We start from the raw sequence: 24,574 nt of genomic DNA, 5'->3' as shown, positions 1-24,574 counted from the left end.
GCTGTCGTCTTCATTAGTTGCATTTTGATCACTCTCAATTATTAAAAACATTATCTGAAAATGTGTAGTCATTTCTTCTTCCAGTTCATAGCATCTGACTGAAGAGAGCAAATGGTCAGAAAGGTGATGGAAAGGAAATCTATTTAGACTACACAACATCACACCTTCTTTGCGCTTTAGCTATGCTTGGGGGTGTCACTGTGGCGGAAGTGCAGCCCCACTGCGCCAGCGCCATGCAGGGAGCAGGGCCACCTCCTGGTGCGAGGTGCCAGCTGCTTGTACAAAGGGTATTTGTGAGATGGGATGATGTAGCTTATTCCTTGTCCAAGGCCCATGTCTGTCGTTTGCGCTGCTGCTGATACCGCAGTGTTCATCTGTCTATTGGTTACACCTTGCAGAGGAAGAGTTTCCTGTGGCTTTCTACTAGAAACGAGTTGTCCACACAGTGCCTGTAAGGGTCAACCTTGCCAAGGTGTCTGTTAAAAGAGATGAGTGCAACTGCTCTTGAACCTGAAAAGCTCTTACAAAATGCTGACACTAATTTAACTGATTTGTTGTTGTAACTTACCTTGTCATAGCTGATAATGTGTGTACTTGGAAGGGGTTTTTTTTGTGGTCATTTTTGTTTTTTACGTAGAGACTCCTGTATTGTGTCTCTAATGTCTACAATAGTAGAACCAGTTTTGTATCTTTTTTTCTTCTGCCTTTTGTTAATTGTAGTATTTCTGTAGTGTTTTTTCCATCTTTCTGTCTCATCTTCCATGAGATTTTTGGCTGTGTTGTAGATCATTTTTTCCCTCATTATTATACTCCCAAGTTTTGAGACAGTGTAGTTTCTTCATGAGTTACCAGCAAGTATCTTTAGACTTCTGTGGTTCTAACAGAGGAAAGATTAATAAATCTTGTAGATAAATTTTAAATTAGCTGCTGTTAATTCAAACTTTATTCTAACTGAACTATTGTAAATTTATGCAGAACTTATTTAAAAGTTACTTAAAGTATTTGTTCAATGCAGAAAATTATTTTTAAAAAATGTTCACTTTTTTCTGTATGAAAAATGTAGCATCCTTAGTCTGTTTAATTTTTCTTATAAAGCCATTTTACATGCAAGCAAAATACTAGTTCATAATCCCTTTATAGAGGATTGTGTTATGTTTGTGTCCATGCCTAACTCTGTTTCTTTTCTTTTTTATTTTATTTTAAAAGGTATTTCTCAAGAGTGACCGGGTTGCAAGAATGGTTCACAGTGGAGGATGTTCTGCAAATGACTTTAGAGATGTTTTTAAGAAAAACATAGAAAAAAGGGTCCGAAGTCTGCCGGAAATTGATGGATTAAGCAAAGAGACAGTGTTAAGTTCTTGGCTAGCCAAATACGATGCCATATACAGGGGAGAAGAGGACTTTTGCAAACAGCCAAATAGAATGGCGTTAAGTGCTGTCTCGGAGCTGATTCTGAGCAAGGAACAGCTTTATGAAATGTTTCAGCAGATTCTAGGGATCAAAAAATTGGAACACCAGTTGATTTATAATGCCTGCCAAGTAAGTATTGGAGTCACTCGGTTCGGTTGTGTTCAAAATCTCTGCCCCCATCCCGGGTCAAGGGCTTCCTCCATATGTGCAGAAGCCTTGAACACAAGAGATTCCTTCAGTGCTAAGCTCATCTCCATGCACAGAGGAGATGAAACCCCTCAGGAAGGAATCCTTGTATCATTTTGTCACTGGAGAGGACTTGGAAAAGGAGATGCTAGAATATTTGATACTTATGCTCCAGAGATCTATTGAGACCTTTTACAGTGTCACAGCCCCAGTGATTTGGGTGATTCTGCAGTATAGTCTATGTGTCTACGTACCCACATATATATGTATGTTTGTACATGCATTTGTGTGTATGTGTGTCCACCTTTTTTTTAAAAAAATGCTGTCATAAAGAGATAGGTGACAGATGGTCAAATTCAAGATGCTGTTGGCCAAGAATGATGTGAATAGGAATGCATTTATACTGATCCAGTGTCCAGAACATCTGTGTGTTAGAACTCAATATCCTTCATTCTAAACACCATCAATGAAGCTAACTTGCACATTTTTACTTTGTTATTCTATTGGATAAACATGATGTTTCCCCTAAACTGTGGAGGAAAAAAATGAAGCAATCATATTCAGATTGACCTGTATAATCTGTTACTGAACAGTAATGTAAATGACACATAAAAGTATTTTATCTGGCCAATTTTCAGTAGTGATACAAGTATAAATTACTTGGGGGGGGGGGAGCAAATACTGAAAACAGAGAGGTGTTTTCCAAAAGTCTTGCAACGGACCAAGTGGGTATAGAATTGAAACTGAGCTCACCCAGCTTTCTAGCCTGTATGTGAAGTTGTACACCAGATTGCGGCTGAGCTATTTTTTCATATATCATACTGAAGGTTGGTTTATAGTTATGAGCCATCTTAGCACAGGAATAAATGAGGAATCTTGGGCACTGCTGACTGGCTCATTTATGGAGTAATTTGACATAAAGTTACAGCACTGTTCTGTGACTGAAACTTCTGTGGTGTTTAATGCTTCTCATGACCACAGATTTTACTTTCATAATAGAAAAGTATAGTATTTCATTGCGCGCCAAATTGTGAAGGCTTCTTGTTTTCACTGTGAACTCTTTACCAATAGAATGGAAATAGAATGAGCAGAGATCTTTTTTTTTCTGTTTGCCCCATCTTTTCCCCTTTGCCTCCAATTCACATACATTTATTTCACAAAATTAGCCTTGGGACATATAGGATGCTAGCAAGATTGAGAAGGACTGAAATCTTGGAGAATAATCATGCTTATTTTAGTGGGCTTTTGATGTGATGGAGCATAGAAGCATATGAAAATTCAGTTTGGAAAAGACCTCAGGAGGTCTCCAGTCCAACCTCCTGCTCAAAGCAGGGCGAGCTATGAGGACAGACCGGGTTACTCAGGGCTTTATCCACTCAGGTCTTAAAACCTCCAAGAATAGAGATTCTGCACCACTTCTCTGGGTAACCTGTTGACAACTTAACTTGACGACTTGAAAAATCCACTAATTTTTTTCCCATAGCAGAAAATCTGTTATTTATAGTAGACATTCTGTATGGTTTCCTCCCACCCTGGTGTCTGATGATATTTTAAGTCCTGCTTCATGTATTACTGTGGACAGTCAAAATCTGCAATTTGTCGGTGTTGCACTAGAGGAGCACAAACAAATTTCACTGTAGAGGTTTTAAGAATTAAATAAAACATTTTATGACTTAAGTCTAGAAGTTCTGATGATATGGTCAACTAGGTTTTTTTGTGTGCATACTTGAAGGGCTTTTTTGTTTGGGTTCCTAACTGTAGCAATGTTGATGGAACTAAGTTGGTTGGCAAATAACAAGAAGACTCTCCTCTCAGCAGTTTTCTCTCTGTTCATGGTCCATAACCTATTGGGGGACTGAAACATCACAGTAGCTTATTTTTGTCCTCCATCCTGGTAGAATTTTGAACATGAGGTGATTTATTATTATTATTATTATTATTATTATTGTTATTTCTATTTTGTGAATTACAAATTAAAGAAGAAATAATCCTGTGGTAGCTGAGAAGGAAACAGGGATGATTCAACAGGATGAAGAGAAGACTCTTCTCTTCCTGGTGCTGAGCTGAAGGTTTTAAAATCCCCTGTGCGGTTCCTCTGAAGTACCACCTCACTTATCCCACAATCCTAGTCTAGGGTATACTGGGGGATGAGGAGAAAGGGAGCAGAAAAAGGGACTCCTAGATAATACAAATCAGGAAGAATTGAGAAGGAAAGGCTTCAAGCCTATACCCAGTCTTTTTGCTGTGGGTCCTAGCTTTCAGAAGATTTCAGTTTTCCAAGACAGGCATGATATTACTTTGCTAAAGAAGCTTTATTCTCCAGCAGTGCAGAGTTGCTATTGTCCCTACATTTTATATCCTGTTCTTGTGGTCTGGTCAAGCATGTGATATATTAAGGGTCTGAGAAGTCTATTCCACAGAAAAAGACAACAGTCATTGCTTTCCAGCAAGCATATTGCAGAGAACAACCAGTCTTTGATAATGTAATGCCTTTTTTTCTTTGATGAAGAAGGCCCTTATTTCTCATTATAGTTTTAATAAATATCTTAGTTTTGGACTGTATTTTAGTCCATTCTATTGTCAGTGTATTTACAGAAGATGAGATGATGTAAACTGAAAAATAAAAATGAAGTCAGACTTACATTTCAGTCAGCACCAGCAGTTTTCACGCTCCCCCAGAAGCATGTATCTGTATTTGTATGAAAATGCTCGCTTTCATTTCCCTTTGCTGCTGCTCTTTAGAATACTAGAGATTTGCAGATAGTGATAATCAATAGTGTCTGGGAGCAGTGAGATAAGTGAAAGTCCAAACAGATGTTAAAATTGTATTTTTGATAGAGATTTTGATGAGTTGGCTTCTGGCCTGTGTTTCTGAGAATCAGATCTTTTCATGAAATTCTGGATGTTTTGCAGCAGCTGCCCTTAACAGCAAATCTGTGCAGTTATAATGTGTGCAGAGAACTCTGCATCTTTTTCTTTCCCCTTTTTTGTCCTTTCAGCCCTTTGGAAATACTAAACTGCAAAATGTCTTTCAATGACAACGATAAGGGTAAATTATCATGCAGTTAGGTGGCTGGAAAGGAGACAAAGATGCTATTTGTAACAGTAGGTGGTATTGTCTGCTAGCCTTCTCCTCGTGACTTTTTATGCACTTAGAAACTTCCCACTGGTCATCAGCTGCCTTTACCCCCCAGCCTGTACTAAATGGACAGTTGTCATCAGCTGTTAAACTTTGGATATCTTGCAGCAGCACTTCAGACATTTCTGCTAGGCTGTGGGTTATGGCAGGTCCACACGGGTTGCCAGTCTCTATCGTTTGTGTGATCATAGGCAGAAACAATGTTTATTCAATTAGCACAAGAACTTAATCAGTGATAAAGTATATAGTGGTAGATGTTGTCAAATACAGTCCATATAGCTTTGAGGTTTTTTGCATTTCTCTTTGAAGAATTACTTTTTGTTGCAGCTTGTTAGCATGTGGAAGGCCTAAGCTTTTTCTTAGATAGTGATCATTAACAGGACAGTCATGCTAGGACTTAGGAAACTTCTTCCATGACCCAGTTTTCAGTTTTACAACTTAAAGCAAGGCCAGCACCAGTTATATCTCTTTGTGGTTAAAAGTTTGAATTTTGGAAGTTTGAACACTTTCACCTGATTTTTATCTACATTGTGCTGCCTTGAGCTGTGTTTTATGACAAAGAAATGATTGCCAGTTAGCTGGGACTTAATGATCTTGACTTGTTTTTGAGGTGTCTGGCCACAGTGTTCTTATGCTTTCTTTGATATCCTGATTTATAGAGATCAAACATGATATAGAGTCTTTTTTTTTTTTTTTTGGTAACTTTTTGCTGATACAGCAGATAACCTTATTTGACGAAGAAAGTCAAAATGAAAGTCAAACTCAAACTGATGTGTGGTCATACACTATTATTACACAACTACACCAAAACCAGAATTTCAGTATCAGGTAAATCATAACTCCACTCAGAGTTTGTTTTATTTTGAAAGTATTTTTATAAGATTGACTTTTTTTGGCTGATCTAAGCCTATTGTCCTTTGAGGGGGAGGGAACAATACTGGTTTTCATGATGAAAGAATTCTTGTAAGTTACTTTCTTTTCTGAAAGTTAATGAATAATTTTGAGAATAATGTAACTGTTTTTGAGAAGAATTATCTGTTGAGTCTTCTACTGTTGATTTACTGAGAATCAACTATAATTCTTTTGGAAATAGCCTTAGATGATCCTTTGTTTTAAGTCATAATTCTCTGTTTAAAAGCCTTGTATTGCTTCTGGTTCATATCCTTGATTATCTTTAGCTTTTTCAAGATGTATCTCATTGTATAAGTGTCTAATATTGAGAATGATGGTCTATATTGTATCTTCCATGAATAAATGTTCATATTTTTTAATTATGAGAAATTTTCTGTCATAGAATTTCTCCCAAATCTTAGTCTGCTCATGATGCTCAATATAACTGGACTCTAAGGATTCTTTCACCCAGAGCACGTTACTAAGTCTAGTTAATTATGCATTTTCAGAAATTAGTCAAATTAAGAGCAATTTAATTCATGATAAGACCTTCATGACTTTTGAATGTTTGTAGTTCTGTTCCTTGGCCAAGTAAGATCCTAAAAAGTAGTTCAGTTATGTCATGGACTGCAGATTTTCAAAAAGAAAATTCCATACTTCTGGATATTTTTCTCTGAAACTTTTGTATCCCATATAAACAATTGGAACCAATGCAACTTAATCAAGGACAAAGAATAATGAGATCTTTTTTACAGAAAGTTTCAGTGTAAAGTTTGAAATCTCCTTCTTAAAGCAAGGAAACAAGCATTAAGATTGTCTTAAGAATATAGACTAAAACAGACTTATTAGATTCTTAAGTCAAGAACAGGTACAGAAAAAAAATGGTTTGGTCTGTGTATTATAGAACACGTGCTGTTATGTGATACGTATATTTGATCCTGAAGTCAGAAGAAAAGAAACTGGGCCTGTGAGATGTTATAATGTGACCAGGGAGGGCTTCAGTCAAGTCAGTATCTCTCAGATGGTCACCAGTGACTAACATTATTTATTTCAGGATAAATTATACCTGATAGAACAAAGTTACTTCTGAAAATATTTGGCAAGGCCTGTTATCATGTTTTCAGAGTAGCATATCAGGTGTTAGATAAATTGTCTTCACTGGTGTTTGAAAGTCCCTCTGGGCTGAAGATATGCTTTTACCTTGCCTAAGATACATCTGCTCCACTGTGAGCAGTCATACCTCACACTGAGTATCTGCTTTATATGGGAGATATGCTACCTTCAAGTGTTGTCTGGGTAACAGATTACTGCTGGGAAACCAATGCAGACCCTGAAAGCTGAACAAGGGTTGTTAGCTCTGTAGACAAAATGCAGTTTTGCAGTGACTGCAGAGTAGGGCAGAAGTGCTGGGAGAAGTTGGCTGGGCTCTAAGTGAGCAGAAAGTGTGCAGTGTTATGGGATATGTCATAGAAGAAGGGCAGAGGACAGATGAGAGGCAATGATTTGGGTGGACTGTGGAGGCTATAGGAGTTATGGGTGGAAAAATATGAAATAAATTGTATCTGCAACATAGTATTCCCCACACACACACACCTTGAGATAATCGAGGGTTGACTGCATTTTTAAATGATAGATATGAGTCTAGAAACTAAGTTTCTGCACACAGTCATGATGTAATAATGATATGCTTCCTTTCAGAACAGCCCAGTGTTTTAAAATTAAGTCATCGGTGTCTATCAACCTGAAAAATGTTTCCTGCCTTTGATATCAGAAATGTTCACATTGTAGGCTTGTTCATATGTCAGCTCTACTGGATCGTAGTATCTGTAAATACAAGAATGTATCTTCTCCCATACCATGGTCTTCACAGAAAATCTACTTTTTGATTGATTTTTTTCCTCCTTACTTCAAGGGAGAAAAAAGATCTGCCACTCTCTGTTCTTGAGGGAGAGGAAAGTACTTCAAATCAGATATGTCAACAATAAATTGTCATTTTTTCACAGGATTTTAAAAGCTGTCTTTTCTTCATGAGATCTCTCTCTTGATTACGTACATGTAGAAGTTTAACATGAAGTTATTTCAACAGTTATCTCCTAAGTATTTTCATGAGCTGCTTCATTTTTCTCTTACCTTAGCTCAAGAGAGATTTGAAAAGGTCTTTGCTAAAGACAGAAAAATTTTGGTGCTTTGGAGAAGAGTGCTGCAACCTCAAACACTCTCCCTAAGATTTATTCTGGATTGGGGCTATGAGAAATCTAGAATCAAGCTGAACAGTGTACTTCTGGCCCGTTTGGATTTTCAGCTTAGTAATATGAGTTCTATAGAGAGAGAAGAAAATTTTGGGAGCCCCAAATGTTTCATATCAAAACACATTGGTGGTATTAAAAAAAAAAAAAAAGTTTTAGCTCCTGTAACAAGACTGTTTTTTCATAATAGCAGAGTTTTCTTGGGAAGGTTAGGGAAAAGTGCCTGATTGCCCCAAAGAGCATTGATTAGTTCTTGTTTATTACAGTGATAGAAGAATGATGGGAAGAATGTCAAAGGATCCTCAGAGAAGTTACTTGTTTTAGAATGTTTAAATATCTGACTCTGAACAAAGCTTAAAAGCCTTGCAAGTTACATAATGGAAAAGTACTTTGAAATATTTTTCTTTGTAGATGAAGGAATACTGGGAAAATACTAGAGAGAAATGGTGTGTTGGCAACAATAATGCATTTTCAGTACTTGAGATATTGCAGTATCCTTGTTGCATTCAGCTATTGGGTGAGTAAAATTAGCTTTGACATCTATATTTAAAAGAAGGGCTTTCAGTAGGACATCTTAAAACAGGGAAAATGTTCAAAGATTTGCTTGTTCGGTGTAAGCATTTAGTCAAGAAAAAATGTTGAGCGAGTTTCTCACTTGTAATTACTTTTAAGACAAAGTTTACTTTTGGAGTTTTCTATTCTAGAGGTCTGTTTTTGCTTCGGTGGCTTCTGTTCCTTTTGTGTTTGTGTTGCACCTCTGTGAGTGAGATGGGCCTGTATTGTCTCTCGTAGCCTAAGAGACTACTAGCTCTCGTAGAGTTTGGGGTTTATTTGTGTTCTCTAGGTTAGCATCCCTCTAGGCCTGTTCTCCTGCACACCACCTTTCTTGTCATAAGAGGTGAGCGACATTCCCTGAGTCAGGAGTACCTGCAGTCAGCTGCAGAGAGAAGCTGAGAATTGTCCATCTCCCTCACTCTGTCTTGTGCCTTTCAATCCTGCTCTGAGGATTGAAATCATTAGTGGTGGGATTTTGGCTGCAGAAGATCTTTCTTCCAAGCTATTTGGTTTTCTGAGAATGTTTTTGGCATTCAGTGAATGTAGGAAACCAGCAACAGAATGGGCACCATAGCATAAAAAGTTACAGAAGTTGTTTTTGTCTTTAACAGATCCTTTTAAGCATCTTCTTTTTTTTTTTTTTACCTTCAGCTAAATTTCTTCTCCTAAAATATTCTTTTGAGCCTTCAAGAAGTAATTAATGCCATTTTGACATTATACTGAGTTCCAGATCCAATTAAGTTAAGCTGTCCCAATGCTCAAAGCCAAATATATCCAGCATGTAACTTGCACTCATATTAACATCACCACTGCATTTGACTCATTATGTTTAATATTACCAGCTGAGGGTAAAGTTCCACTAGTTTGGTGTTAAGCAATAAAATTAATGCTTTGATGTTGAATTACTTTTTTTGTTTGTTTTTAAGGAGAGATCCTATGTCTTCAGGTAAGTAAATACAAGACAAATTTAGTTTTTACATAAATTATTAAAATCACACTTCCGGACTAATAGTCAGGTACACTAATGTACCTAACTCCTAGTCTTCATGTGTATTTGAATGAATGCTTGTGATCAAGTTGAAGAAGTTAATGATCCTCGGCGTGAATTAGTCACCTGTTCTGCTAAGACTCAGTAGCATTCTGTATTAATACTCCTTTTATCAATTCAAAATAAAGCAGTTTTTCTGAGAACAGATACTTCCATCCAAAAGATCAATTTGATTATTTAGGTTTGTTCCTCTGCAGGGTTTTCCATTTGCAGCTAGTGGGAAGCCAGCAGAAGCAGCTGACTTCAAAGATATTGCAAAGCTGAAAAAAGCCACAGGAAAAGAATGAGTCAGTGTTTTCAAATCCCTCTCACTTACTGATACTGAATGTCTTGTTCAGAAGCTTAGCTGCCTTTGTGTCCCTGGTTTTGATTTTTTTTGAGGGAGAACCCTCTTAGCTCTCCCTTCTTGAGAGGAATCTGCCACTTCCTTTGCAGCTGGCTGAAAGGAAAGGTTCATATGGGTTCCCCAGTCACTCTGGAAGGAAAGGTGCAGGTATTGTTGGAAATGAACTGGCTAAGATATACAGTAGATAAATATTTTAAGCAGAAATATCAGAGTATAGGCATAACATAGGACAGATTCTTCTGTGCAAGAGTGTAATTATATATGTAAAATGGCTGAGGGATCTGCAGCTCTCTCCGACTAAGCTATAATTTATGTGTCTATTTTTTGTCCACCAGGTAGGTGTTTTTGTCCTTGTCCTAAAAACAACCAAACTCTCAGGTCACCTTTCCAGCTGTCTCCTCTGCTGATGCTGTCCTAATCTCTAGACTGTTGTCCCTACAGGCTTTCCACCTCAGACACCCTCTCATCCCAACAAATACCTAAGGATTTATTCTCAACAGAACTGGTAGACAGGGAGATGCTCCTTGGCCTGCCATTTATTTCCATCTCTGATATTTTATATTACAAGTCTCAAAGATACTTGTTTATATCGTCCAGACTCAGTTTGGTGTCACTGCTAAGACTGCTTCCTTTGTGAGCAGATGTGAATCATCTAAAACTGCAGACGTGTTTACAAGACTTGGGTGTGTTTCTCACTATATGGGTCTTCTACAAGTAGGTAGATTGACATCATTTTAGTTTTTTTCTGTGATCATTAAAACCCTCAGGCCAACTAAAATAAGATTTTCATGGTCAATAACATGAGTGGCAAGAAGAGAAAATACTTTCAACCCTCAGTCTAAGAGCTCCTTGCCTACTGGGAAGGGGAGGTAAGACATGAGGAAAAACAGGATTCATCTATACCTTTTGTAGTTTATGGAAGTCTGTTTCTTGAGAACAGCTGATAAATAAGTTGACTCTTACTTATGCACTGGAGAAATCTGAAAGAAAAAATGGTTTATTTAGTAGAAATGTTGGCTTCTAGCTGCTGTTAAAAGGAACAATTGTGTGGTAACCCGGAACACTCTGAGGCTATGACAAAAGAGAATATCCCTTTGCACGTGATGAAGTAAGGGAAAAATCATTATTAGCCAATCCTTCTGTCACCTCTGAATGAACTGAATAAATGGTCATGCAGTGCCAGGCTTTTCTAGTGCGGGAACAGTAAGACTACCTATCAGTGAGGGAAAATAATATGCTGACTGAGCCTCCAAAGGTGTGCGAATTTTCAGGAGCATCATAAATTCATGCTCCAAGCAATCTGGCAGAGCCTTCTCCCCATACTAAGTCTTTCCTCAGAAAACTGGATACAGAGCAAGATCTTACCTGAAATGTGTATAGCTCCTTAATGAAATTTGTCCGCCCAATATTCTAATTTTACCATATCAAGTGACTATTATGTTTTATAGACAGATAGCAGACTTTTGGTACCTGGTGTTTTCTCACCATGTTAATGGTAGTAGTTTCCTGCTATTCACATATTTCCAGGAAGGTGGAAGCTGGAAACTTATGACTTCTGGCAACAGAAGTCTGCTCCATGTCTGCCTGCAGCTGTTCATCAAGAACATTGGTTCAGGATCCTGGGCAAAGGAGGATGAGTGAGAATTATTGTGGAAAGAATACATGTTGGACACCTCAGGTCATGGGATCAGGACCAGCACAAAGAGGAAGCAATAAGTGTTAGTATTTGGTGACTCCATCCTGCCTAGGACAAAGGTACCAATCTGCTGGCCAGACCTTTTTACTTGCTCGTAGCCTGGATCTGTGATGTTGCAGACAGATTGCTGAGGCCCATCTGGCCTTCCAGCTACTACCCCTTACTGCTGATCCATGTAAACACCAATGACCTGACCTTGAGAAGATCAAAGGTGACTTTAAGACTCTGGGAGCAGAGATGAAAGGGACAGTGGCCCAGGTGTGACACATGCTTCCTGCCTAAGTGGTGTCATCAATGAGGCTATGGCTTCTTTGGTCATAGTACCTTGTTTTAAGTAGGACTATTAGGAAGTGATGAAATTCACCTGACAAAGAGGCATGAACTTCTTTATGAACAGGACTGCTAACCTAATGGGGAGAATTTTAAACTAGATGCATCAGGAGACAGGGACCTAATCTCAGAGGTGAATGAGGAAGCAATGCGTGTGAAAAAGAGATGTATGGCAGAAGACAAGGGAGAGTTTAACATTCCCTCTCGGAAAGAAGGGTGTTCAGACTAATGCACAGAGCTCGGGCAACAGCGAAGTCCAGAGTCTCTGGGTTAAGATCAGAAGGAAAAGAAATATTGGTGATGTTGTGATGAGGATCAGTTGCAGTCCACCTGACCAGGAGGATGAAGCTATCTACAAACAATTAATGCAAGTCTCTCACTTGCAGGCCTTGATTTTCATGGTGGATTTCAGCCAGCTGCCACCCATCTGCTAGGAGGGTAACATGGCATTGTGCAAGCAATCGAGGACGTTTCTAGATTATGTTGGTGACAGTTTCTGAACACAAATGCACAAGGACCAATCAGGGATAATGCTCTACTTGATCTGCTGTTCACAAACAAGTTAAGAGGTGGGGATAAACGTGGCTGCAGATGGCAGCTGAGCAGCAGAAATCACTAGTTGACAGAATTTAGGATTTGGAGAAAGGCTGAAGAGGCAGGCTGTCATCTCATTCCTTATTTAAGGAATCACTATGCATAATATCTTGGGAGGCTGCCATGTAGGGGAAGGGTGCCCAGGAGAGCTGACTGATTTCTAAAGAAAACATATTGAGAGCTGAGGAACAAAGCATCCCATTGTGCCGAAAGATTGGGTATTATAGACATCACCTTAGTTGCTGGAAGAACTGTGGAGCATAGCCTCTTGGAATCTGTTTTCACACACACAAAGAACAAGAAGGTAATCAGAAGTAGTTAACATGGATACTGAGAGCAAATCATGTCTGACCAACCTGACTGCCTTCTTTCATGAAATGACTGACAATGTGAATAAGGAGAGCAGCAAATAGTAATCCACCTTGACTTCTGTAAGGCTTCTGACACCCTCTCCCACAACATTCACATTTGTAAGTTGAGGAAGTATGGTGTGTACTAGCAGGTGGTATAACAAGGATCAACAGTCATGAGTTGTGACTTAAGAGGTTCAGAACGACCATTAGAGAAAACTTCAGTGTGAGGGTAGTGCAGCAAAGGAACCGCTCACCCTGTGACCTTGTAGAATCTACATCTTTGGAGATTTTCAGGACTGTCTGACATAACCATGGCTGACCTCATCTACTGTTGACAATAATCAAGCAGGAGGTTGGACTAAATAACCTCAAGATGGCCTTTCTAACCAGTGTTTCTATGATTCTGTGTCTTGTACATAGAATAAAAATGAGCAGAATATTAATAGGAGGTAAAAACATTGAAGATATCAGCAGAAAAGGAGTAAATTGTGTCCGTGGCATGTGAATGATGTACATTTCAGCAAGGAGACATTTAAACATTGACAGTGGGACACAGTTCTTGATGCAAACACCTAAATATTACTGTTTATATGTTTGATAGGTATATAATCTTTGCTGTAATCAGGGGAGATCTAGCCAGTCAATGGAAACTAGAGAGTACCATAAAGTAGACCCTTCCTGTCTGGTGAGTTGAACTGGTATGAATCATTTAAATACTGGAGTAGTGTTTAATGGAGTAAGTGGCTTAGAGAAAGTGTGGAGGCTTAGTTGTTGAGGTGTTTCAATTAAGTTGGAGAAATATCTGTCTGGACTGGGATAAATAGAGTTGGTCCTCCTTTTGGGTTAACTGAGGTGTGAGATGCTTACTAGACTTGTTTTGTAAGATATGTGTTACCAGGGAAGTTGATCATGAATATGGCAATTTTCTGATTAAAACATCTTCTTTCAGAATAATAACTTTAATAACAATTGACTGTCATGGACAACAAATGTTGTCTCTTTTCTTGCATTGCACAAAAGTTTCCCCACCTTAAGGACATATCAGTTACATGCTCTCAAACAATATTTTTTCTTCCTTTTTGTTAAAGTCTTTTTCCTGATCACTAAGTAAGCAGAAGATAAACTCATGATACATAATCTTTTTTTGACCTTACCTCAAACATGAGGTCCTACTCTCACCTCGTAGCAAAGAACCCCATTGTGATCACTGTTAGTCCTGAACATGAAGAACTATAGGAAAATGAAAACAATTTGATTAATACAGTCCACAGAACTGCTCACTTTTGGAAATAATTAGACCATTAATTGACAGTAAGTCAAGATCTGGCTGTGGTTACCTGAGTAATTTTTTAACCTACCTGCTGATTTCAAACAAATTTGATGTGAGAATTCAACTTATCAAGTTTTCTTAGCCACCTGAGAAAACAGGTTGCTTGGCAGAAGTAGCAGGCTGCAATTCTCCGTCAAGGAGAAGAGCTATTCATATCTTAATAGATATCTAGAGTATACACACGGAAAGAGAGCTTTCTGTATGCCCTGACCATGGCAGGATTGTTCAAGCAGAACCTTTTTGGATAAAAAAGTCAATTTTTTTCATGGTAAAACACAAATCTGTAGATGAAACTTGCTTTCCTGCACATTAACCTGTAATTACATTTATTTTTCAACACATATGAAACTTTTTTTTTTCATTTTTCATGGTTAAATATGTACGTTGCATTAATGACACTGACTTCTAGAAAAGGCAGCAATACAGAATATTCTCCAATTTATATACTAGAATTGAACAGAAAGGGAGAGAATATTAGGCAATTTCTGTCATCTGGCTTCTCTACACAGTATTTACAAGCAACTTGGGTAATATTTCTTTCTAGGCACTGATTGTTTTAAATAATTGTTCTCAAAGAAATTTTCAGCTGTTTTAAAAAATACTGTTATTAATATGCTCATTACTGTATATATTTTAATACAAGTGAAGACTTACAACTAAATACAAATATCTTTTCTATTTGAAATAAGAATTGTTTTATATGTGGCTGAGTGTCTTTTTTTGTGTGTGGTGCATTTTTAAAGCAACATCATATAGTCTCTTGATTTTTGAAAACCTTTGATAAATTGGTTCTTTGATTAAAGATGAGTTGTCAGCCTGAATTTTAAGTCTCCTATTTAGTTAAGTCAGCCACATGTAATTATTTGGGATAAATTACTGACATGACATTCGAGGTGCTTTTGCTTACTGAATACAATGCTCATTAACATTTATTACCCTAATTGCATATATTCCCTTTGGTTTCAACACTCCAAAAAAAATCTAATCGGTGATTAATAAGGCAAGAAAACACTCTGCGTAATTTTTTTTGGAGAGTGGGGAGGAGATGCAAAAGTGAGGGAACTTCCTTCTGAAGTAAGCCTTAAAGCTCCTGTTTGTTTTGTTTTGTTTGTGTTTTTTTTTTGGGGGGGGCGAGGGGGGTAACTTAAAATCAGTGTAGTATAATCAAATCATGACAGTTGACAAGCTTTGCTGAGATAACACTTCAAATTCAGGATAACTTCTGGAAAATATAAAACATTGCAAGCCCATTTAATGTTATAGGACATAAGATGCATATACTAACAGGGTTTGCATTGCAAATTCTTGGGGTTGTCTTGGATATGGCAGTCTTCTCTGTGCATGTGGTGGGAGAGGAGGAGGAGGAAGGAAGGCTTCTTTAGAGGATCAGGAGAAGAGTCATGGCTCTTGCAAGGCCCACCACTTTCAGTTTATCTTGAATGTGGAAGGGTATTCCCTAGCCAGATCCTGAACGCGCCCTGTATTAAAGGAGACAGCAAATACCTATTGCAGTGGGGTCCGGGGGAGGATGAGATGAGGAATAAGAACTCCCATTTCTTTGATCATCTTCTTACTTGCCAGAGATTGCCTGTGCAGCTGGGATCTCCACAACACTTACGGTAGGAGCCTAGGTAACTGCTGAAGTGCTTTGAAAAACCCTCTGGAGGCCTCTGTGTCTCTCCATTGATTACCCTAGGTTTCTGATTTAAAAGCTACTGGTAAAATAGGCCTCTGCATATCTCTACAGCATTTTATACTGCCTAGCTATAAGGAAAAAAAACAAACAAATAATAGGTCAGAAATTTAAAAAGCAGAAAGTAAATAAAAGGAAATAAACTCTTTTGTGTGCGGATATTTGTAATTTTGTGATTTCAAAGTTGGGGTGGAAGGCATTTTGCATATTTGGAGTTAGCAACAACTGAAGACTTTGACTTTTACAGTGTGGAAGTTACACTGCTGTGGTGAATGTGTACAGGCTATCTCAACAGCTTTTCAGAACTTCTTCAATATCTGGATGTGAAAAACAAGATACAATTGGATATATGCTTACAGTATAACATATTACAGATCTTCATTTTTCAGTTTCTATTTATAAAAAATGATGCTTTACATCCAAGGCCTTGATTTATCTGCAGGACACATTTTTAGTATTAAGACTGATTAGATCTGCAAGTAGTAAGAACCTGCCATTATTCTCTTTCCATCTCTCTCAGCACAACACACTTTTTCACCCTGTTCAAAAGAGGTGGTAGAATATTGTAGCCTTGGTCAGTAATAAGGGCCAGCTTGGGTTTTGGCTGTTGATCTGCACGATCATCACAAATGCCAAGAGAATGAAAGGCAGAAAGTTGCTTGCAGTCAATTGCTTGTAGTAACACTATTGAACTGTATGAACATTTTCCTCTTCTATTCTCTGCCACTGGTCCACTGATATAGATCCTAATGATCTTAATGTGGCTTCTGGAGTTTAATGTTAATACTTGTTGATTAAAAACAGTGCAGGCTGGTTATCAGCCAGTCACACTTTATTCTGAATTACAAATTTTGTAGTAATGGTCTGAAAGTAGTATTTTTAAGGTGCAGTTGATTGCAGAAGGAGATTTTGGGGAAAGGGTTTGTCTTTGTTTTCCTTTTGATCGATTGCCAAGGAAGTTTAAGTGTGGTTTCTATCTATCTAATTCAATCTGCTTATGGAGCAGTGTCATATCTCTATTTGACATCTTCATGGATGACTGGGAGAAGGGAGAATAAGGAAAATCTCCAAGTTTACAGATAATACTAAACTGTTTTGGGTACTTAAATGTTGCTCTAATTGCAAGAAACTCCAGAAGGACTCACAAAACTGAGTGGGCAAAAAGTTCTGAGGTAGGTAAATGTACGGTAATGTACCAAAGTGGGAAAAAAAATAAAGTATGCCCACATGATCTGAACTTAGATTGTCAGTTACACCTCAGGAAAGAGACTTTAGATTCCTTGTGATGAAAACATTAGTCCCATGTACAGCATTATAAAGATGGAGGGCATCATTGTCCTACTGTATATGATCTTTTTATGCCCATACCTTGAGTACTCTCTGCAGTTCTGGTCTCCACATCTCAAGGATATAGTGGAGTTAATAAGGAACAGAGGATGGTGTTGAAAACGATGGGACAGCTGCCTTACAAGAACTAAGACAGCTGAAACCCTTCAGTTTGGAGGTGAGAGGGCTGAAGGTGGAGAGTATGACTGAGGTTTACAAAATTATGAAGGCAGTGGCCCAGGTGAATATCTTAACTCACCAGATGCCACAGTTCTAAAAACTGGGATGCTCAAGAAAACTTGCAGGAGACTTAAAAGAAGTGCACCACTTCCTTAGCTGCTGGAGAACTTCTGAAACTTTCTGCCACAGGAAGTTAGGAAAGCAGACAACATCTGGAGGTTCAAGAAGGGTTTAGACAACCTCCTAGACAACAGGTCCATAAACTGAGGCTAATAAATTAATGCTAATAAATTAATGCTAATAGGGCTAGGCCTGGATGTACCTTCTAACATCCCTTATACTTCCAGAACAATCATTAGGATAATGTACTTCAGGAGATGACCAGGCTCATTTGAACAGTCTCCTCTACTGTCACTGTCACGTGCAGTTCTGGGCTGGATGGACTATTATTCTGACTTAATGGGGTTCTTCAGTCTGTCATGCAAGAGGTGAGTTTATAATCCAGAAAAAAAAAGGAAGGTATTTTCTTTAAAACTTTGGAATTTTTGGCATGAAACAGGACTTATGTGTATGTATAATTCCATATTCATTTTTATTGTTTGAAGAATAGCATGAATTGGAAAGAATTTCAATTCATAGTTTTGAATTAGCCAAGTGGGAGGTTGGTCTTTTTTTGTTTTTGTTTTATGATGTGGACCAAAATGCCAGAAAAAGATGGAAGAATGTGTTTTTTAAAGTGAGCAATGTGGAACAGAGAATAAAGCAAAATTTATAATTCATTGTTGTATTCTTTTTCTAGCACTGATTTATAGAAATGGAATAGCTTCTATAAACTAGATCCTCTGTTTGCTAGCCTCAGTTTCTCCTAATTGTCTGTATGTATTTTAAAACAAATAATCTATTAAGACACAAGGAGCAAGCACCAAATGTATGTTATATAAAAGTATCTTGGTTTATGGGCTTTTGCATCTCTACCCATTGTTCAATTAGGAATAGCCAAGGCTCTTGGCTTGCCTTGAGCTTAAAGTAAACAGATCCCTCTTAGTGTTTTTCTGAACAATTTGTAAATGCATTCAATATAGGTAAATATAGCACCTGTTCTACTGTTAGAGATAAATTAATTGTTTTTATTTTGTTTTTTAAATCTTGACAATTTAACTGCTGTGAAGCTCATTTGCATAGGATATTTCAGGTCTAAAATTGCATTGTAATCCTCTGCAAATGCTTATCTTGTACAAAATCATCTCTGCGTGTGGCAAGAACACTTGCCTTGGGTGTTGATTTGTTGAGCATATTAAAGCCTTTCATAATCTTTTTTTTTTTTTAATGAAGATAGTACTCCAGAGAGCAACAGACTGATTTCATTTCTTTAAAGCATGCCTTAAAAAACGTGCTATGTGATTTGAACCCCTCTTTGACAACAGACAAGAAAGAGTCATTTAATGGGTTGTGTGTATGCTATTTTCACTGTCTACGGTGGGCATTAGTTATGTATGAGTAGAGGAATACTACACTTTCCTGTTTTTTTAATCTAGTCTTTTTTGAGTAGGGATCATCATTTGTATGACAGGTGGCTTGTAGTTTATTTATGAAGATAAACGGGGCTAAAGCTAAATACAAAACACTAGTGGAGAAAGAGGCATGGTTTGTAATTTTGGGGCTCAACTTTAAGGAATAAAGTCTCTAATATAGGAGTGTGAAGTGAATATTCAAGGAAACAAGATTGAAAGATTGCAGAGCCTGCTGTTGCAGAAAAGAGCATATAGTGAAACTATTTTTGGTTAGTACTTCAGTGAGTATATATGTAGGTCTGTGTTTATATAATTCACAAAATTGTTGGGTCTTGTTTCTGTATATACATGCATGCACAATAATAATAAATAGAAAAATTACAATATTTATTGTAGAGAATGCCAGAAGAGCACCAGAATAATAGCATTTATGAATGAGTTTGTGACAGGATATCAGAATTCATGTCATCTTCTGTTTTTGTTTTTTGTTTGTTTGTTTGTTTTAAATTTTGGATGCTTCATTTTTAATTTTATTTTTATTGGATTTTCCCCTTTCAAAATCTACTGGTAGTAAGGTCCATATAATATAAGAACTCCAAAGCTATGGAAAGAGTCTGTAATACTTACAGAGAACTACTACCATGAAAATACAATCCAAGAAACACTAGCTAAAGACATACAGTTAACAGGTCTGTTAATGAAAACAGGTCTGAATACCTGCTGTCAGGTTTTCTTTCCTTGATCCCTAAACAGACTGTTGTGCATAAATAAATATTTAAAATATTTATATCTAGGCCAGTGTATATTTTCCACTAAAATCCCACATTGCATAATTAACAGAATTTGTTCATAAGTCTCTGTAAACCAAATAATGCTTCAGCTTTTTCCTTTGCATTAAATCATAAGGAAAAGTAGTAGCAGATTCAGTATTGTGACTGAGTGATTTTCTCTGTAAATATAAAGGCTTATCAGACTTTCTTCAATGATATTATCCAAATACCTAGGCAAAATGACAACTTGTGTGCGTTATTTAAATTTTTTTTGTAAGCTACATTCAAGATATAGCTAAGAATAGACACAGACCTCTTAAATCTTTGAATGTAATTTAGCAGAACAGAAATTTTAAATTCAGTTAAATGATCTAAAATAAAATGGAATAATGTTTAAATTTAGGCAATGAATGCAGAGCACAGATGTGACAGCGTGTTGTGGAAAGGACCATGTGTATGAATTAGTGAAAATACTGGTAGGGAAGCCCTACTTTCTCTTCATCCTATGTAAGTAAAAAGAGTGCTGGGTCTGTTCAAATTCAAATATGCAAACAAAAAAGTATCATTCTTTATTATGCAGAGACATTTGTGGTACTTTTCTGAATGTCCTGTTCCCAAAATATCTGTCCCAGTCAATAGATGATAATATGAAGTGAAACACTGAAGACTAGAATTTAATTTGGGCTAGGACAAATTTTGAACTGTTAATTTCTTTTAGATTCTCTTCAGTAAAGATAATCTTAAACAGAGGATATATGTTGCATTTGAAGAATCCTATGAAACTTTTCTTTTTAAACATTAGATTATTCTCCACCCTTTGGGGCATATAATTTTGACTATGGTTTTCTGCTGTGCCAGTGTAATAAAGTTAGTTGTTAATAAAAGTAATTTAACTTTTTTTTTAAGTTAACAGTAGACATATTTAAGCTGATTGATTCCTAGAGAAACTGAGTCACTCAATAAATGATGCAGTGTACATCTGCACAGTGTAATGTAAAAGAAACCATTTCTTGCTAGATATTTTCGCAGTAATACATGATCTATAGTTAATCCTTTGAGTGTCCTAAGATTTACAGTGTTGGCTAAGTACAAGGAAAGTACGACCTATGTACTTGGATGTTGTTTTAGTATACGTTAAGTTTTGAGTGGACTTCATACAGCTTATTAACTATCCACTTCATGTGTATTGTGATTGGCATGAAAACTGTATATGCTTCCCATCCTGTTTACTTTTAACCTCATTGAGGATTTTCATTGAGTTTTTGGTGTTGGTGTTGGTTGTCCCTGAATAAATTGAAATGTAATTGTAAGAGACAACCTTTCAGCTCTCAAAACTGTTTGACTAACTCTTCTGCTTTCAAAGCTTGAATGTAAGGAAATGCCACATCGAGGTCCCAGCTTTTGATATTTTGCAAGCTGCCAAATTGTCCTTCCAACAGCTGATGAAAAATGTTCAAGATTTTAAAATTTAGTTTTTAGTTCTATTCTTGCTATTTTTTTAATTTTTTATTCCATTGAAGTAACTTTTTTTTTTTTTAGATATTTAATGATAACCATTTTTAACAAATCAATGCATAATCAGTATAATTAATGAGTGGAATTAGTATAAATGGTATCTTCTGCCACCAAAATCAGTTGCACATATACAAATCAAAATTGAAATCACATAAGCAGGTCCAGAACTTTAAAGATATTTGGAAGACTAGAAATTCTCTTTGGGATCCTTCATGAATGTCTTGTGCTCCTGGGGTTTTATAGAGCTTGTAAAAAAATTCTGAGTAAGGTGTTAGATCTCTTGAATTTATTGAAGCTACTCACTGAAGTGTACTGGGAGATATCTGTTTAAAATTCCAGGCACAGCTTTTGAAAACGTTTGTTTTTTTTTCTTTTTCCCCCAGCTGAAACCACTATAGTGAATTAGACTGCTGACTTATCTTGCTCTGTATCTGCATGTTAGTTGCTTACAGTGTTGGTTATAAAGAAAGTGATATACCAATTGCTTATCCTGTCCCTCCATACCCTCTCTGTCCTAACTTTGATATCTATACTGTCGTAAAACCATTACTTCCCTGCCAAAATTTTAGAGATAAAAAATGATAGCAGTCAGTAAGAATTAGTAGCAAAACAAACTAATTCAAGTGGATGTTTGAGTTTTTTAATGGCACTGTGTTTGCAGGAAAACTGCATGAGCAGTTTGGACAAAGGCATGTGTCTGAAAGGCATTCCTGTGGAGGACTAACAGGACAAAATTGAAGAGAAAAGTCTATGAGATCTGATGATGGAACATGAAAAGTTATTAGAACACTTCATAAAAGCTTACGGGTCATCTCTAAATTATGCACATTACTTGATGCAGGCAGATTGAAAGCAGAAATACTTTTAACAGTTGCTGCATTTATCTTTTAACTTAGAATTAACTGAAAATGTGTATATTGGGATTCCATCACAAGATAAATAATTTCAAAAACAGCTATTATTTATTTATTTATTTACAACTAACAGATTTTCTCTCTCACATTCTTCCTCCTGTGTTTCACTTTTATTCTATTTTGCAGATATTCAAAAAGACATCTCTGAGGTTATTTGCCAAATCTAGCATATTTTTTGTTGTTTGTATGTGTTGAGTGGGAAAAGGAGTGAGTTGGAAAGAAGAGAAAGGGAAAATTAGGATCTTATTTTGTAAGTTTTTCTTGTGCGTAGTTTTTTTGGTAAATCCACAGGATTTCACCATAATGCAGGACGAGCAGCCATCAGCGTATCTGTTTGCATGGTACATAATATGGGTTCTGCAGGCTGCAGAGAGAATTTTTAAATACCTTTTCATTAATCTGTTTTTTTTTAATCTGAACTAATCCACTATATAATCTATAGACAAGGAAAAAAAAATAAAATTGAACCTAAAAAGCATAGCCTCCTCTGAAATAGAGGAGTGACTACATTTTTTTCCCTTTTGCAACAGTGTCTTTCTGTGAAACAGAAGGCTGAAGGTTTCTGAAAAGGTCCAGCAGAAGCAATTTAGAAAACTTTACGCGTCCTGCCCTTTAATTAAATCATTTTTCACCTCCTACAGGAAGTGTAAGGAATTTACTTCAGTCAAAATTTTGTTCTCCAGAAGTTAAATCCTGTTGAATTCAAGTCCAAAAGTGTCTGCTGTTATAGATTGGAGTTAGGTACACTGTTTTCTGCCTTACATGAAAGTTGTAGACCCTTTAACTTTTATATATTTAGCTGTTAATCTTGGTTCACAAGCATGAGCAATGTCAGGGATATCCATAGCCTTTCTGTGTGCATTACACAGCAGTGTACTGAACAGCAGTCTCTTAGTGCTGCGGAGAATTACACATATGTTTATTTTAATATATTCTGAGCCTGTTACTTTAGAACAGCTCAGGGTGTGTAAAGACAAGAGTATGAGCAAGTCTTACAGAGATTGCAGCACTGTCTGAAGTGCAACACCTTTCTTTAGGGTCCTTTACCAAGGACAACAGTCTGAAAAATACCTGAGTTTACATCTGCTACACCTACTGCTTGTTTGCTGCTTATTTGATTAACAACCAAAATTGAGCATTAGGACTTTTCTGGCCTTTCCATTCTCTTCAAGCTTTGCTGCTGGGTGCCATTAGTTACTTTCAAAAAGCAAGTCTTCTCATCATTATATAATCAGAGCGCTTCTAATCCAAGTCCCTTATTCCATTTGGTATGTTGACAACTTTTGCCTTGGCTGTCACACAGTTATGTCAGAGATGGACCCTGCAGGTTACCTCACGTAGGCATTCAAAAATAACCCAGAGGCTCAGCAGGATCTCGACTTGGTTATATGTGGCAAAAAGTTGCTCTGAAGAAAAACTGATCATTACTGCTGTACCAGGAACTAACAGAGCGTAGTTGAGTGAAATGACTTTGGATTTTGTGTTGCAGAAAAGAGCAAGTCCTAAGATATGTGTCACAAACCCTCAATTTAGTCATTAAATGTAGAAAATGTACATCATTATGTGCAGCTTTAAATGTAATTTCACATTGATGCTACTGTGAATTAGGAAGGTACAGGAAGCTGACTGAACATTAACAAAACGGTCAGTTGGAGGATCTGTCCGTTAGTTTGAATACATATGGGTGAAAAGAACGATAACTTCCAGCAGGTCAGTAGTCATTTGTATACCCTATTCTAAATGATAAATAGTAAATGATACTTGACTTATTGTATCTGTTTAGGAATGCAAATGAGTGTTGTGAATTTGAGTGCAGTATCTTTTGGCAGTATTGCCTTTTTACTTTAAATTACTTTTGTACATTAGCCGTACTTTTTCCAGTGTTCCATTTTTCTTTTGCACCAAAATACAGAAACATTTCACAACCTTTTAAGCAATCTAAAAAATTTTTAAAAGTTATTTAAATAGGAATTGCAAAGTATGAGATCTCCTTCCAGCCTATTAAAATATGTAGACACTAGTTCATTCAGATGCGTTTCTGTGCTGTGCTGTTTATGTACACGCATATATATGCAGTAAACAAGTCTTTGTCAAGCAATATATTTTGCTGTTGATCAGAACAGTGATTTTTAATTTTGGTAAGCTTCCAATCTTTCTTAAATGAGCAAATAGTCTGAGGAGTGTAGACTCCCTACATGTTCAAGACAGAGAGCATCACAACCTTAAGATGAGTCAGAATGCTTATAATCTGATTTATCCTCAGGTAGTGTCTTTCTCATCCAGTGCTTCAAACTTAATTTTCAAAGGGTCATAACTTGGCTAGAGCTGGGCTGATTTTCACAGGCCAGGCATTGCTAAAATTCAGATCCTTACTTCTAAATGGTGCTAGGGATCTTCAGAGAGAAAGTCACCATTTTTTTTATCTTGGCTAAAGCAGTGTATTTTTTCCCTAGCCTCCTTTTGAGAAGCAATGAAATTGTCTTGGTTGAAATTGTTAAAACAGAAATACAGTATAGAAAACTCTAGTCCATAGCTTAGAAG

General features: G+C 36.9%; 1 protein-coding gene across 1 annotated transcript in view; it reads left to right on the top strand.

Annotated features, from left to right (window-relative positions):
- Positions 1-24,574, top strand: part of CADPS2 (calcium dependent secretion activator 2) — a 337,763-nt gene that overhangs the window by 103,161 nt on the left and 210,028 nt on the right. Inside the window, exon 3 of the mRNA XM_067289963.1 lies at positions 1,207-1,539. Within this exon, the coding sequence (XP_067146064.1) occupies positions 1,207-1,539 (333 nt within the window). The remainder of the gene's footprint in view (positions 1-1,206; positions 1,540-24,574) is intronic.

Source organism: Apteryx mantelli, chromosome 1 (genome assembly GCF_036417845.1).
Source record: "Apteryx mantelli isolate bAptMan1 chromosome 1, bAptMan1.hap1, whole genome shotgun sequence".
Taxonomy (NCBI): Eukaryota; Metazoa; Chordata; class Aves; order Apterygiformes; family Apterygidae; genus Apteryx; species Apteryx mantelli.
This window is presented reverse-complemented; position numbering and strand designations above follow the sequence as displayed.